At 40.6% G+C, this 15,000-nt stretch overlaps 1 protein-coding gene across 1 annotated transcript in view; it reads right to left on the reverse strand.

The window, feature by feature from the left end:
* Positions 1-983: 983 nt before the first annotated feature.
* Positions 984-15,000, reverse strand: part of LOC138018800 (L-fucose kinase-like) — a 38,843-nt gene continuing 24,826 nt past the window's right edge. The window contains exons 19-29 of the mRNA XM_068865475.1: positions 14,763-14,847; positions 14,354-14,417; positions 14,173-14,270; positions 12,877-12,911; positions 11,726-11,826; positions 10,765-11,216; positions 10,368-10,467; positions 8,845-8,910; positions 6,545-6,601; positions 5,574-5,674; positions 984-3,036 (exon numbers count right to left, since the gene is read on the reverse strand). Coding sequence (XP_068721576.1) covers positions 2,956-3,036; positions 5,574-5,674; positions 6,545-6,601; positions 8,845-8,910; positions 10,368-10,467; positions 10,765-11,216; positions 11,726-11,826; positions 12,877-12,911; positions 14,173-14,270; positions 14,354-14,417; positions 14,763-14,847 — 1,240 coding nt within the window. The 3' untranslated portion in view covers positions 984-2,955. The remainder of the gene's footprint in view (positions 3,037-5,573; positions 5,675-6,544; positions 6,602-8,844; positions 8,911-10,367; positions 10,468-10,764; positions 11,217-11,725; positions 11,827-12,876; positions 12,912-14,172; positions 14,271-14,353; positions 14,418-14,762; positions 14,848-15,000) is intronic.

Here is a 15,000-nt window from a genome sequence, read left to right on the forward strand (position 1 = left end):
ACAAAAAGCGTGTCCCTCTGGACTCAGAACAATAGTTACAATTGCGCGAGGAGAATATTAGCATACAAGAAAAACAAGATATAAAGCTCATACACGAGACGTTTTATCGGTGTTTTGATAGGCTGTTGGGCTCATTAGTTTTTGAATGATTGCAGCGAAACGTCGTTGGTCTCTTACAATGACACCCACGTAATTACATGTAGCCTCCCCACAAGCATTCTAAGGGAGGTCGAGTTTCTCGTTTCTCAATGAACGCCTGTTTAGCCGAGTTGAAATTTTTTGTGAGGAAGCTGAGAGACAAGAAGCTTCGCCTAGAACGACTAAACTACTAAACTAAATTACGTAACTACTACTTCCCTTAAAACTACTACCACCAAACAGACCAGAAGCTGCTTATTGGCAGAATTTATTCAACGAAGCAACCAGCCCTTAAAAAATTGGTTGACAAACCAAGTCTTGAGAAAACACAAATTCAAAGCACGAAACTCGGAGTAACACAGAATTTTGTCTCTTCGTTATATCTTCTTATTTAAAGCTCTACACTTAAAAAGTGTATTGAGCACTGTTTAACGGCATTAGCCACTTTATTACACGTAATTATTATTATTATTATTATTATTATTATTATTATTATTATTATTATTATTATTATTATTATTACTATTATTATAGAATCAACGGTCGATCCGCTTTCTTTGATGTTAGGGTTTGCCACCCAAATGCTAGACTTCCAGCCCCAACAGATATGTAGAATGCACGAAAACGAGAAGAAGCGATTATACTCGACAAAATTCCTCGACATCAAACACGGATCATTTATCCCACTAGTTTTCTCCACAACTGGTGGAATAGGTAAAGAATGTATGAGGTATCACTCCAGGCTTGCCGAGTTGATTGCCATGAAGAAGGGAGAACGTTATTCTCAAACGATCTCATGGATCCGGGCCAAAACTTCGTTTTCATTGATGAGATCTGCAATACTATGCTTCAGAGTTTTTTACTTCTTCAAACAGATTTTCTTGACACACGCTCGTATTTCCTACCAACCAATCAAAACGCGCGTCTGACAATACATAACCAATCAAAATTCGTGTGATGTCACAGGTGTCTTTCTACACTCTCATTTAAACACAGCTCTTGACTAATGAGAGTGCGCGTATTATCCTAATTATTTTATAATAATCACTTATGTCCAGAAATGGACCTAATAAGATGCACACCGTATTACGACATCCAACAACAAGTGTTTCTTTTAGTCTAAGCCTTTGCTACCTACTTCCAACAAGTTCAAGTTCAAGTTCATTTTCAAAATTACAGTTAAATTTTACAATGAACACGACACCGGTACAGCAATTACACAATAGACAGACTGAAGAAACGTTGCATAATTTTACAATATTATAAAAATAAATGAATGAAAAAAAAAACCAACAACAACAAAGGTCAAGGTTATTTCTAGCTTACGGTAACCTTAATCAAGGAGCAGCATTTGGGGGACACTTTGAGACGCTTATTGAAATCCTCGTGCACCATTAGGCCATTTCCGAGTTCATGGCCTGCCTCCTCTTCAAAGCGAGTTTAAGTGCGAAGTTTTTGATGGTAATTAGTTCTGCTTTGCATATGAATGGAAACTAACCCCGCGGTCATATTCGCCGTCACAAGCATGCTTGCTTGTGACGGCAGTCAAGCAATCAGTAGCAAGGGCTAGAGTTTAAAGGAAGCATGACGTGGTCACATTGCACTTCAGTTCGAGTCGCGCGTTCGTTGAAAATGGATTAACTGTTTCCTTGACTAGTTTCAATAGTTTCTGTTGATGAGGAAGGCGAACCTCTGTCGTCTAACCGTACAACTGTTCCTGGAACAGTTGCCTGAGCAGGATTACAAGAAATGTTGTGAGCAAAACCTTCGACGAATTTCCGTGGAGACGTAGAAGGTAATGCAATTAATCGGCGGTGGATAAGTTAAGAAATGGTAGCTTGCTTTGCTTGTTCGAAATGGGCGATGACCTGGAAGCGTCATTAGGCGAAGGCATCCTGAACATATTCGAGTACAAATGATTCACAGGTCCGTAAGACAACCACAGGATGAAGTTAAGTAAAGTCACTTTATTTAACGTAGGTAGTTTCTTCAGCAACGAGGCTGGTATCAATGTAAGCAGACGGTGCGCCCTTTACCCCCCTCCCTCTGTCAGTGCTCCGTTTTAAGGGGATTTAAAGCTATAGTTACACGGATCAGAGGAAAGTCGAAACAGACGTTGAAGTCACCGAGGATCGAACCGGGGACCTCTCGCTCCGAAAGCCGCGCACTAGCCAACTGAGCCACGACTGCTCAGACCTTTAATCAACACTTCATTACGAAAGATCAAGCTGTCAAATTACCACCCTCTTCCTCATTGGTCAGCTTTCGTGAATTGACTACCTAGCACAGTTCAAGAGCACTACAGAGCGTTCTTGAGATGAGTTGCGGATCCTGTTAAGTTTAAGCAACTCCGCCTCTTTTTTTAAGCAAGCAACGCCATGCTTGGTCGGTCACACCTGTGACGAGCTAGGAATGTGCTAAGTAACCAAATATTGGCCAAGTAAGCAGGATGCTAGCGCGAATGTGACCGCGGGGGGTAAAACTTCGCACTTAGACTCGTTTTGAAAAGGAGGCAGACACGAACTCGGAAATGGCCTATTAGGGGCATTTCTGGACAAATCGACAATCAGTGGGAATTTGCTCATGTTCTCTTTCGGTAAGAACCTTGACAATATAACCTTGACACTACAATCTATATTGGCGCAGGTTTACAACTGGTGCTTGTCTGACAAATAAATTCAGTCCTAAACAAAAGACACCATTTCGAGGCTCTGGGGAATAAATATAAGGATTTGTAGGAGTTTATTCCCCAGAGCCTCGAGATGATGTCTTTTGTTTAGTATATGAATTGTGGCCTATTGAAGTCTTTCCCTATATTCATTGCGAGGGAGCTTCCACTGTCACGGTCAGCCCTTCCCAATCCACGCTCACGTCGAAGAAAGTGATTTCACCAGAAGGCTGAAAAACAATTTTTGGCAGAATCAGAAACCACAACAAAATCCTCCATACCTCGGATAAACCCTTCACCGTTAAAACAAATAAAACAACAGCAGAAACTAAACTTTCGTTTGAATCCTTAAAGCCCGTGGTGATGAAGGTTTGTGCAAGTGTCCCCAGCCAAACATAGCAGCGAGGCTGGAAGCGAAGGCTGAAGCGATCTCATGTGCCGAAAATGCTGTTTTAATAGCCCGAATGCAACAATAGCAGCAAGTAAATTATTATTTCACAATGGATAATTATGTGGCTAGCCTTACATACGTATGTTTCATCCCTGCCAAGGGACACATCAGAAACCTTTCGGCCAACTCGTCAAACATCGCGTTTGAAGTCCCGGAATTATAATTGTTTTCATATTTGTGCTAATCAGTTCTCTTACAACTTACGTTGTCTTCAACTTTACGTATGCCAACGAGGCTAGCAAGTCTAATTAAAATGAATAAAAAAGAATATTTTACTCGCCGCCATTTTCGCATTTGGCCTTTGTTATGATCATATGCACTGCAACAAAGTTTGCACCAAAACAATAAAGTGTCTTTCTAGGCACCAAGAGAGGATAACGGGAGAGAATACATCCCCATACCCCATGATAGTTTTTTTTCCAATATATTTTAATCTTCGTGCCATGCTGTGAAAGCTATTCTCTGAAATATCGATTATATAATATATCAAAAACGAGTGCGAGTGTTTCATCATACGTTGCCAACACCGTGTTGTTTGGAACCTATGATGAAACACGAAGCACGAGTTTTTGATGTGGCTTCTCAAACGAGGTTGTGCATTTCTTAATTCTGCTTCCTTTGCTAATTGTGATGTAAACATTGTTGTAAACAGTGGAAAATGAGTTATTAAAAACGCTGTTCTTTGGTTTAATTTCTTTTGTTCTGATGCGTAAATCTTGAGCTCATGAATTATTAATGAGTATGAGAACTCTAATTCCTAACTTGCTCTGAAGTTATTACTATTGTTAATTTAGAAGACTGAAAGTTTGATATGGATTGCGGGAAATGAACATACTTGTTTGAAAAGACAACCCCAGTTTATAAACAAAGGGCTCGAACCTGGGAAAGTTTGTTGATAAACCCGTCACGTAACCACTTGACCACCACGCCGCTAGCTGCGTTGAGTCAATATTTTACACAATATTTGAAAATGCTATCTTGTCACTCGGCAACAAACAATATTAAGCACTGCAAAAATTCGCTTACCAACCTTCACGACAAAGCTAACATTTTGGCGCAATTAAAGTCACGGCAATGAACATGTACAAGTACAACTTTTTCCTTGTACCTTTCCTTGTACTTGTACATGTTCATTGCCGTGACTTTAACATCTTCAGTTCCCACGGCCTGCTCCCTTCTGGCCTTGTAGCTCAGTCGGTAGAGCGGCGGAGATCTAACCAGAGGGTCGTGGGTTCAATTCCCACCCTGGTCAGAGTTTTTCTCTGTCCTTGTGTGGGCCCATTTCCATCATTAGGGCTAACGCTCACATGGTTCATATGGGATAGAAATATAACACTTCACATTACACTCTATTCAATTAACTCTGTTTAAAATATAAGTGCTACACGGCCAACGTTTGTATAAACGTAACCTTTCCTTGTAATTTAGCTTAGGCCTAATTGCTCCTCAGCAGTGATATTCTATGGCAGCCTTAGATAAATCTTTTTCTTTAAACGCAGTGTCTTGATCCTCAGTGGTGAAGCGGAAAGAAGCAGTTCCTAAAGAGTAGAAACTCCGGGTTCAAATCCAGTCCACGGATATGACTCTTATTTTCCTTTTTTCTCCACTAGCACAAGTCCTGGGACACAGTGCATGTTCTAAATCATCGACAACATTAATTTCAGAGCAAATTAGGAATTAAAGATAATCGATAATTCAGAGAAGAGACCATGTTGAAATTATTTTGGTCTCGTGCCCATAGTCACGCAGCCAATTATCAACTTGAATTACAACTAGCCAATCAGGTGTCTTCTTTAAAATAGCCGCCGCACATCATGACCACGGGGTTGACCGCGAGCTAAATTTAGATTGAAGAAACCTCTCACTGGAAGAGGTCTATGTATGGTGGATGTGGTCTATCCCCCATCCTCCCTTGCGGGCACACAAAGCAACAAGTTCCTGAGGACACTTAATATAAATATGAATTGAAAATAAAAACGAAAACTTCAAGACCTCTCTAGCCCTTAGATATTCTTGAAGTTCGCTTCGGTGTAAGGGTGCTCTCCATTTGACAAAACTGACACGCCAGACCGGTCATTAGGAAGGACGAACTCTACAACGCCTTCAAATTAACACACTGCAAGGATGATTTACACTATTCAAGAAGAATGTGCGGGATTATCGTGCAAGTGTTCCTTCAAATTGTTGCATTCTCTTTGCAAACTGACGGGTATGGTCGGCCAGTTCTGACAAAAAAAAGCGCTCTAAGACACATGCATGGAGAAGGGTCAAGGTTTTCAAAACTGAACGGGCCCAAGTTGGACATGGAAACCCTACCGCCATTTTGGTTACGACATCTTTGACTTCATCCACCATGTTGGGTTCTTTGGTCAAGACAAAAATAAAACCACCTCCGCCAGCACCGGCCATCGCTTGACCTGAAAACAAAAATTGCAGCAAAAGGGATTTGAACAGATGTGTTCATCGTTTGTCTCACGAATGTGTCACAATGAATGGAGATCCACACTGGTACACAAGAACGCCGGGTTTTAGGGGTTATTCACATAAGACTTTACCCTAAAGCATAAACGGGGTTTGCGGAATTGAAGTTCCTGAAGCATGGATAACCAAGTTCAAACAGCACAATATACACACCTGGTACCACTGCGGACAACCAAAAGATGATCGACAAACATCGAAATCCTGTGACTAATAACCGCCTTCGCGAGGATCGAAACCCTCAAAATACACTGATACATGTACTTAGCCAGTCTCGATCCATGATCCTGTTGTGACACAATCGTGGCACAAAACGTGTTGTTCACACCGTTATTTGGAACCACGTTGAGAAACACCTTTTATCATCATCATCATCATCATGACACCCCCTGTTTTTTAGTACGTATACAAATGACCTCCCTTCGGAGCCACGATAAGCGTAGTTCAATTACAGAGTTACGTAAACGACACAACGCTCATCATCTCCTTCCAACTGAGAAACTGAGACACACCGGTTGATAATGTTAATTCAAATGATGACTCACTTCCAATAAGTGAATGGTGTTGCAATAACCATCAACTACTGAACTCTAGCAACACCAAACTAATGGTGTTTGGAAGCAGAAAAAAATTGATGAGGGTTTGATACTCTTCTTTTTTATTTCTCTTTTATTTCTGGTAAAGGAGCTCATTCTTGGGAACACTGTAATGTAATCCTCACAACAATCTAATGTTTCATACTCTTTAAAACGTTGCGGCCTCCGACCACCTGGTACTTTTATTTAACCAACAAAAATCACTGAGCCTACCGAAGCTTAAGGGCTTCAATGCTTCCATCAAGTCCTTAATGCCTTCTGGTTCAGAACCTGTTAAGAGAATGGAAGTTCAAAGGGCAAGGCCATAATTTGTTCAAAAGCACGAAATCTAAAAGCAACTGCCCAGAGACATACAGAGCATTGCTTCAAGACCACAATCCTACGCAAATCCATTTGAAGAGACATTGTAAAATTCATTAATAATTCATTAGGATGACAGCCAACAGAAACGCACTATTCAGATCGCATGTGTTGGTTTGTAAATCCCGTTAAAGTTCAACTGTCTGAAAGCACGGGGAGGGATTGAATAGATAGAAGGGAAAGGCTGGGGTTGATGAATTTTTAATTAGTTGAATTAGCAGTAAAATTAAATTTCATAAAGACTTCTAACTTGCCTAATTAGTATGCTTAACTTTCATAAAAACGAGTCCTGTAAATTTCTGCAAAGTTTATTAATCAATCACAAGTTTGACATTTCAATCACCACTATTAGGTAACAATTTACTTGAATCTTGTGTGCCATGTCAAGAAAGTTTAATGCATCCTCGCCTTCCGTCTCACGCAAATGACAGTTAATAGCATAAAATAACAAATAAAGCGAATTGGGCGGATAACGCTATCCATTTTGCTTGGCCACTTCACAAACGAACTGAATTTGCTCAACCAAAAGTTTAGCTTATTTGCCGACATGTGCTCTACTGAAACGGTCACATCTTCAACATCTTCGCATTTGAGACCGGCCATTCTAACAACTTCTCACATTGCACATTTATTTTGCCGTCGCTGCTGCCACTCCTCGAAGACTTTTCTACCCCATTTAGCGTTGTATTGTGTTGCTTTCGGAGTTGCTCCGACACTAGACTAGTCTCTTCTTCTTTACTCTTTGGAGAGCGAAACCAACCAGCCATGTTTCTACCACAAAAGCTCTACCAAAATAGATTGCTAAATTCAATGCTAAACTCCTAAGGGACAACTCCACGCCCACGTGATTAACATAACAATCAAAATCTATTGTTTCATTTCACAAGTAAGATAAAATATTCGCGTCCGACCTTTATGGGCTATAAAACGGCTCGCCTGCGGCTCGCCGTTTTAACTTCCCATAAAGGTCTCCCGCTCATATTTTATCTATTACTTAAAGACATATCTCGTTCAAGCCTGACTGATTCTTCAGGCCCTTCTTTCGTCACTGCCTACGTAACGTTCATTCCAGTGCCAATGTGTTTTTTTTTTGTATAAGTTAAGTCTCTTCATATGCATATCCTCTTCAAGTTTCTCGCTACCAAAATGACCAGCTCAGTCCCAGTTGCCTTGAGAGGTCAATTAGTGGAGCACTGCACTGGTATCGAAGAGGTGACGGGTTCAAATCCCGTTCAAGTCTGAATTGTTCAAGCTTTTCCTTTCGTTACACCTTAGGTAACAAAAAACGAATGTCCAATTGTTTGCACTAATCTTTATCGAGTTGATGCAACTCTCCCAATCATTCTCCACCGTTCTTTCTGTTTTGAGGCAGAGAAACAAAAGGATCCACTAGCCGAGCAATGAAGGGGAATGGGTTCGATACCCGGTTGACGTGACAAATTAATAGCCCTTATTCACGATAGCCGCCATGTTGGTTTTCAAATTGTCATGCAAATTAGCCATGTGTTATGCTGGGGGGCAAACATTGGAATAAAGGCAAATTTCGGAAAATCGTTTCATCGAAATATTGAATTAACATTGCTAAAAGTACATTTTAGAATTTAGAATTAAGTACCTTTTATAATAATTTTATATCTTTTGATTGCCTCCGACATTTTGACTTTCTACTTCGTTATCTCCTAATTTTTCAGTAAAAAAAATCGAAGTAACTTGTGTAAGCATTCTATTCTACTTAGGTGATAAAAATTCAATGAACATGAAAAAAATTATCTGTGTGGCTAAGATGTTCGTTATAACCTCTCGAACTTGTGTTGTTTGCCCCCTCAGAAGTGTCTAGCTAATTTGCATGACAATAGCAAATCCAACATGGCAGCTATCGTGAATAAGGTCTATTTGCTTCGCTGTTTTATCTCAATGCAAAGAGGTTTGTGACGTCAACCTGGTATCGAATCCATTCCCCTTCATTCCTCGGTTTTGGATCAAAGTTAACCCCTTTTCCCCGTCTTTCAAAGCCAATAAAAAGTGAAATTGCAATCAAAAGATTCTAAGAACAACACGACGTATATTTGGGACGATTTCGGAGAATAAATAAAGTAGAAAAGTGTTGAGGTGATAGGCACTTAAACTACTGTAATTGCGCTTGCCGTACTCACCTGGAGCCATTAGATGTTTCTGATGCCGATATCGCGTCCAACATGCACCAAATTTCTCAATGTCTCCTAGAAGAATTATGACAAGAAACAATCAAAGAAACATCGATGCGAAGAGAAATACTGTAACAATAGCATAGGCGTGGTATTGAAACAAACTGCTTTTACATTTGATGATTTTCTGGAAATACAGCGAAAATATGATCGGAGAAAGGTGTCAGTCACTGTTGACTGAAAGCTAATAAAATTATTTAAGGTCAATGCTTATACTATGCAATATTTATTTTGGAACATCGCTTACATATTACAACGACCGAGTCTTAAGTGGGATACTTGTTTTAGTGCAGTGTTTTCTCCCTCCTGGCAAAGCATACAGCCAGGACTTATTTTGCAAGGAATCCCGAATCCCAAGGGGCCAGTAGTAGCTTTCGGAAGAATGCGATTGGCTTAATGTATGGTTACCCCCAATTTTCACCGGATAGTTTTAAACCACGCAAAAATATCCCTGTATTGGTGAGCATCACCGATAGGAAACCCGAGTATCTCGAGATGCGCAGAACGTATGCACAGTAACAATAGTAGGCACCGTCCTGAAAGGGAACCTCCACTAAAACAACAAAATAACTTTAAACCACAGAACATAATGTTTACAATTAAAATTGTTCGAACTTTTTCCAATGAAAGTGTTTGTATCTGCAAAAAAATTAATTTCAAAAAGCTTGTTTTGGGGGCGCCACAATCTTGAATAATTGTGACGTGTCGTGGTTGTCCTATTGTTCCAAAACAATCGCTCTTTGTGTCGGAACAATAGGGCAACCACGACACGTAACGAATATTCAAGATGGCGGCCCCCGTGAAATTTGAAAGCCAAAACAAGCGTTTTTAATTTGAAATTCAATTTTTTTCCGATACGAGCGCTTTCATTGGAAAAAGTTTGAAAATTTTTAATTGCAAAGACTATGTTCTGTGGCTTAAAGTTACTTTGTTGTTTTAGTGGAGGTTCCCTTTAAAATCTGTTATAAAACCAAGCAACTGCTGGCTGATTCGAGCTGCCACACTACTCTTTCCAAATGAATTTTTTTATAAATTCTGAAGTGAACAAACGAAAATTGGGGCTCTTCATTCTTACTCGCCTGCGTAGCTGGCGGGAGGAAGATAACGAGCGGAGAATGGGAGGAGCGCTCCCTCCCCATTCTCCGTGCAACTTCGCCGCTTTTTATTTACCTCCCACGGTGACAATCTTGCCAGCCACGCAGGGTGCGTTATGACAAGAACTCTTGCTAAGCAGGCAAGAAAGCACATAAGCAATATGCATGGTCATATCATTGTCATGAAAGCCCTATGTGATTGATTGATTGATTGATTAATACACAGTACTTTCTCAAACGCATTCGGATCAAGCCAGGCATTTTGTGAACATAAAAACACAAATAACCACTTCCCAACCAGTTTCCAAACCAGTTTCCAAACCCTACCTCAGCTACAAAAGGCGGAGAACACAAATTTAAAAATTACAGCATCCAAACCTTCCTTTAGAGCTTTAGCTGCTTCCTCTGCATTGCTCAATAAGCTTTTTGCGTTGTTTGTTATCTTTGAAAATCTTGCATACCAATTTCGTACCACATTCTGCAAACGAAATGTAAAAGGGTCATAAACTCAATATGTTGAAAACTAGTTGCTTAGCAAGGGGCGAAAGGACTCGAACCAACGACCTCCATAACTCCGCAGATGCTCTCTACTCATTTAGCTGGTAGACCTCGCAGGGAGCTATGGTGCGTATCCTTATAAAACACCTATAGTCGGTTGCATTCGAAACTCAGAATGTGCTAATGCAGTGCTAGTCGAAGCAGTCATATCGCTACCACACTACTTCTTTCCTAGTCTCTTTTGTCCGGTATGCGTTTGTCTATGGTATGCGTTTACCTGCAATAAATTCTTGGCAAGTCTTGTCCGCCCAGAGTAAAAACAAACCAAGCGCTTGCTGAACTCGTTAACAGTTTTTTCGCTTAGTTCAATTTTCTCCACTTCCACTTTCAACGGAAGAGAAGGCTGGGACCGTGAGATCTTGAAACCAGGTACCAAGCCTCCCACATTATCCTGCCAGCCACCTCCAGTGGTTAACATTTGTTCCACAACCAATACAGCGTGAACAAGTGAATCCAGGCTCGCCGTGCGACCTGTTACTCGAAGTAACGCGGCCAGGATGACTCCAGCCAAAATGCTGCTGGTGCCCAAGCCACTGCCTTGAGGGGCAGTTGACCATGTGTGGAGCTCAAAGCCTGCCTGGTATTTTCTTGACAGTTGGTAACTTAAAGTCTCCTTTGATGAAAGGGTCACAATGTCGAGAAAGCAGAAACAAGCCTTTAGCAGTGCGCCTAAGGAAAGAGATATTTATAAAAATTAAATTCTGAAGTCGCATCACATTGTTTGAATGGTTCAGAACGGATAACCAAACAATGCAGAGTATTACATTTTATCTCTCAGAGTGAGCGAGTATAAGTTCGAGCAGAAAATATTACCCGAATGATTATATCTGAACAATTTTGAAGAGACTCAAATGGAAAAAAACTATGTGAACAAAATAAACAGCGCCATAGAAAATTCATGTTCAGTAGTTTTCGTAACAACGCGGTCAAAATTAACTCAGGATACATTCCACAGCCTCAGAACTATGAACCCCTTGAAAAGCGTAACATACAGCACACGACGAAAACTGTTCCGACGCTTTCAAATGAATAGCCTTACCGTGGAATATCCAACCAAATAATCCAGAAAGAGTTTTCAATTACGGCTATGCGAACCTTAGTGCATTTTAAAATGCGCTCCTTCAAGTTTGTTCAAGATAAATTGTAGTTTAGACTGCTGAGTAAAAAGGTCTTCATACCTGACGCATTTGGCTGGGTGTAGTTTTTTAAGTCATCCAGTTTACTGCAAACTACTCTGACGCTGTTATCTTCCGAGTGGATTACAAGGACAATCTCAAGTCTAAGGGATGAATGATAGATCATGTGCAAGGAAGGCATGCAAAAGCAAAGGCGACGGATGGCAAGAATTACTAAAAACAAATAGTGTGAACCTGAAAACGAAGTGGTTATAAATCTAATCGAAACCCGAAGATGATACCAGGGGCCGGTTTCTCGAAGCCTGGTTAGCGCTAACCGTTGGTTAAGAGCTATCAAAACCTATAGGTTTACATGGGATTTAACGCTGGTTAGCGCTAACCATGCTTCGAGCAACCCGGGCCAGAATGCTAGAAAAATCCGCACTACTCGACATTTGACAATTTGTACAAACGGTAACGTGTCATCGGCCACGAGGAGAATACGGGTCTTGAAATTCTTTTGAGCCCTACTAATGAGCTGAAATGCTTTTTGCAGTCCGTATACGGACTGGCAAATACTATTCCGGGGGTGGTGGGGTAGGGGTGGGGGTAGGGGGTGAAGGGTACCTTAGCTGAAACAACCCAAACCTTGGGCCTAGTCATTATCTAAAGTATAATGTTTAAGCCTATGGTTAGCCTTTTGGTAAGGGTTTGGGTTGTTTCAGCTATAGTACCCTTCACTCCCTACCCCCACCCCCTACCCCTCACCCCTCATCCCCTACTCTTCACCCCCTACTGCTCTCCCCCTACCCCCACCCACGGAATAGTCACGCCGATACAGATCGACTCGCTACTTTATGGCCTGATCAAACCGAACGGAACGTCAACCAGTTTATACGGCCCGTCAGAACGTAATAATTCCATGATCCGTTCGTCCGTTGACGGACTCTGTCAGTTTGTGTATATTGACATGACTGGATCTCTGAGGATTCCTGAGATCAAAACCCGCAGCCTACCGATTATCGATACTCTTTTACAAAGCCACAGATCGTAACTTTAAGGACCTTGCGATAGGACGACGACGACGACGACGGCTACGAAGACGCAACAAAACAATGGACTTAGTGTCAGAGCGCGACTGTCCTGCACGCTGAATTAGTTGAATAAGTAATTTAAAGTTAAAACTAAATAAAAACAAAACAAAAATCACTTACTCCTTTATTTTGCGAACTTGGGCTTTTGTTACTTTCTAGAGAAATTGTGAAGTCGATTAAAAGTTGAGAAAACTCCAGCCTTGTTAACTTAAAGGGCACGCAGCCTGTAATTAGGCTTTGTCATTAAGAGGGCGAAAAATGGGCGAAAACATCTTCAAATGTGACACTGTTGGTAGGGATATCAAATGATGTCTAAAATGTACAAGTAGGGTAGACAGATGTCACACACATTTATACAGGTAAGCAAACTACCGACTTGAGAAGCAGCAGCTTGGTCCAACGGCGAAGTTGCTTCATGAAATTACATGCAAACCTTCCGTGTTCAAATCACGCTCAGACCAGAGATAAATGTGTAAATGAATGCGCCAGAAATATATCCTTTTTGCTTTCTGTTTTTCTTTTCTCCACTTTCTCAAATCCCATAATGCACCTTGTTTACCCACCAAACATTTGCATAGGCATTGTTTTCAATTTCTCTTGGGACATCTTCTGGTCCCAAGAGAAATCGAAAACAATGATTATGCAAAATTTTGGAAGGTAAACAAGATGTATTATTATAATTAGATAGGTGATTATTGAAAATTCTCTACGCTGATTGGCTGCACTTGAAGAGGTGATTATAACGCGAAAATCACCAAAGCGGTTTTTCCAAAATGGCGGCAAGCCGTTTTGTCGAGTTGACAGACGAAGAAATAAATTCTTTGAAAGAAAATGCATAATTTTCAAATAACCATCTATGTAATTATACTAAAACAATTATTCACCTCAGACTCGGTGAATACCGATGAATAAAAAACCTCGACTTCGTCTCGGTTACAGTTGTCTTCAAATCACATCGTCTCAAGTTGTAAGTTTCGGATTCGTTTTGTTTCGCTTGTCTTTCTTTTTCACCTGTTGTCAAGTTATTTTAACTTGTTTTACGTATTGTCTTTGTTTGCAGTACTCGCTCGGTTGGGTTCTTTATTTTGAGATTGAATAAATCGAAAGACGTGAGTCATTGACGCCACCCCTCCTCCTCCCCCTCCTCATCCCACTTCCAAGTGGGTAACTCATATCCTTTTGCCAAGTGGGGCTTAAACCGCTATTACGTTTATAAGGCAGTGCTTATTTGAATTGAATTTTTAATACTGGAGTGTAACATAAAATACCATGATATGCTATAAGCGTCGAGTCTCCTATGCATGTTTGAGCTCGAGGGGGACTGGTGTTGACAACGTCAACACATTTCTTTACACGCGCAAGGTCTACGTTTTTCTTTATTTCTGAGTGAAAGTCAGACTCAAAAAGAAACCTTACCTGTCCATTGAGTTTGACAGCTACATTCAGTACTGTCCCACCCTGCTCATATGTTATCGGAGGTGTGTCACTCCACCCCCCGGAAAGATCTATCCGGGCTAAAAAACAAAAGCTCATAATTAGTCTTACTGGTTAAGAAGTAACAGACAAGTGAAACAAAAATGTACAATGTACATCAAACCTGGTGCTTCTGCAATCACCCAGTGTCCCATGGAAACTTCATTGCATAATTCCGCACGGAAAAACTGTAAGATAATAATTAGCAAAATATACTTTAAATAAATGTTAGTTTATACACAAGAGCAAAAATTAAACTAAACTATAGTAAGAGCAAAGATCTTTCCTTCTTTTCACTGGAGAAAAAAACATTTTTAAAGTAGATTCGTGGGTAGTGTTGCGTTCTCAAATAAGCAATCCACCCTTCAAATTACATTCGAACCATTGAATCACTAGCTGGAGTTAGCTGGAGTAACTTTAAAGCTTAATTACTTGATTGCTTTCCAAAGTCAAGTGAGAACAATGCTGTCACCTCTTCATGCAAATGCTCTTGAAACTTATACCTCTGCACGTCACGATGTATTGCGTGTTACCTTTGTAGCTGTGAGAACGGCCTGTCTTCTTAACACTTGTTCAGCACCTTCATAATGACGTGCCGCTCGAATGAGTAGATCCGCTCTGTTGAGGAAGAAAACAAAACACCAAAACATCTCCTTGATCATTATTTAACTAAAGAACGCGTATTCTTAAAAGGACAAATAAACAGGAAAACAAATAAACGGTCATGATCGCGGTCAATTCAAACTGGAATTTTGAAAGTGTAGTCAGTGT

The sequence above is a fragment of the Montipora capricornis genome, chromosome 10 (genome assembly GCF_036669925.1).
Source record: "Montipora capricornis isolate CH-2021 chromosome 10, ASM3666992v2, whole genome shotgun sequence".
NCBI lineage: Eukaryota > Metazoa > Cnidaria > Anthozoa > Scleractinia > Acroporidae > Montipora > Montipora capricornis.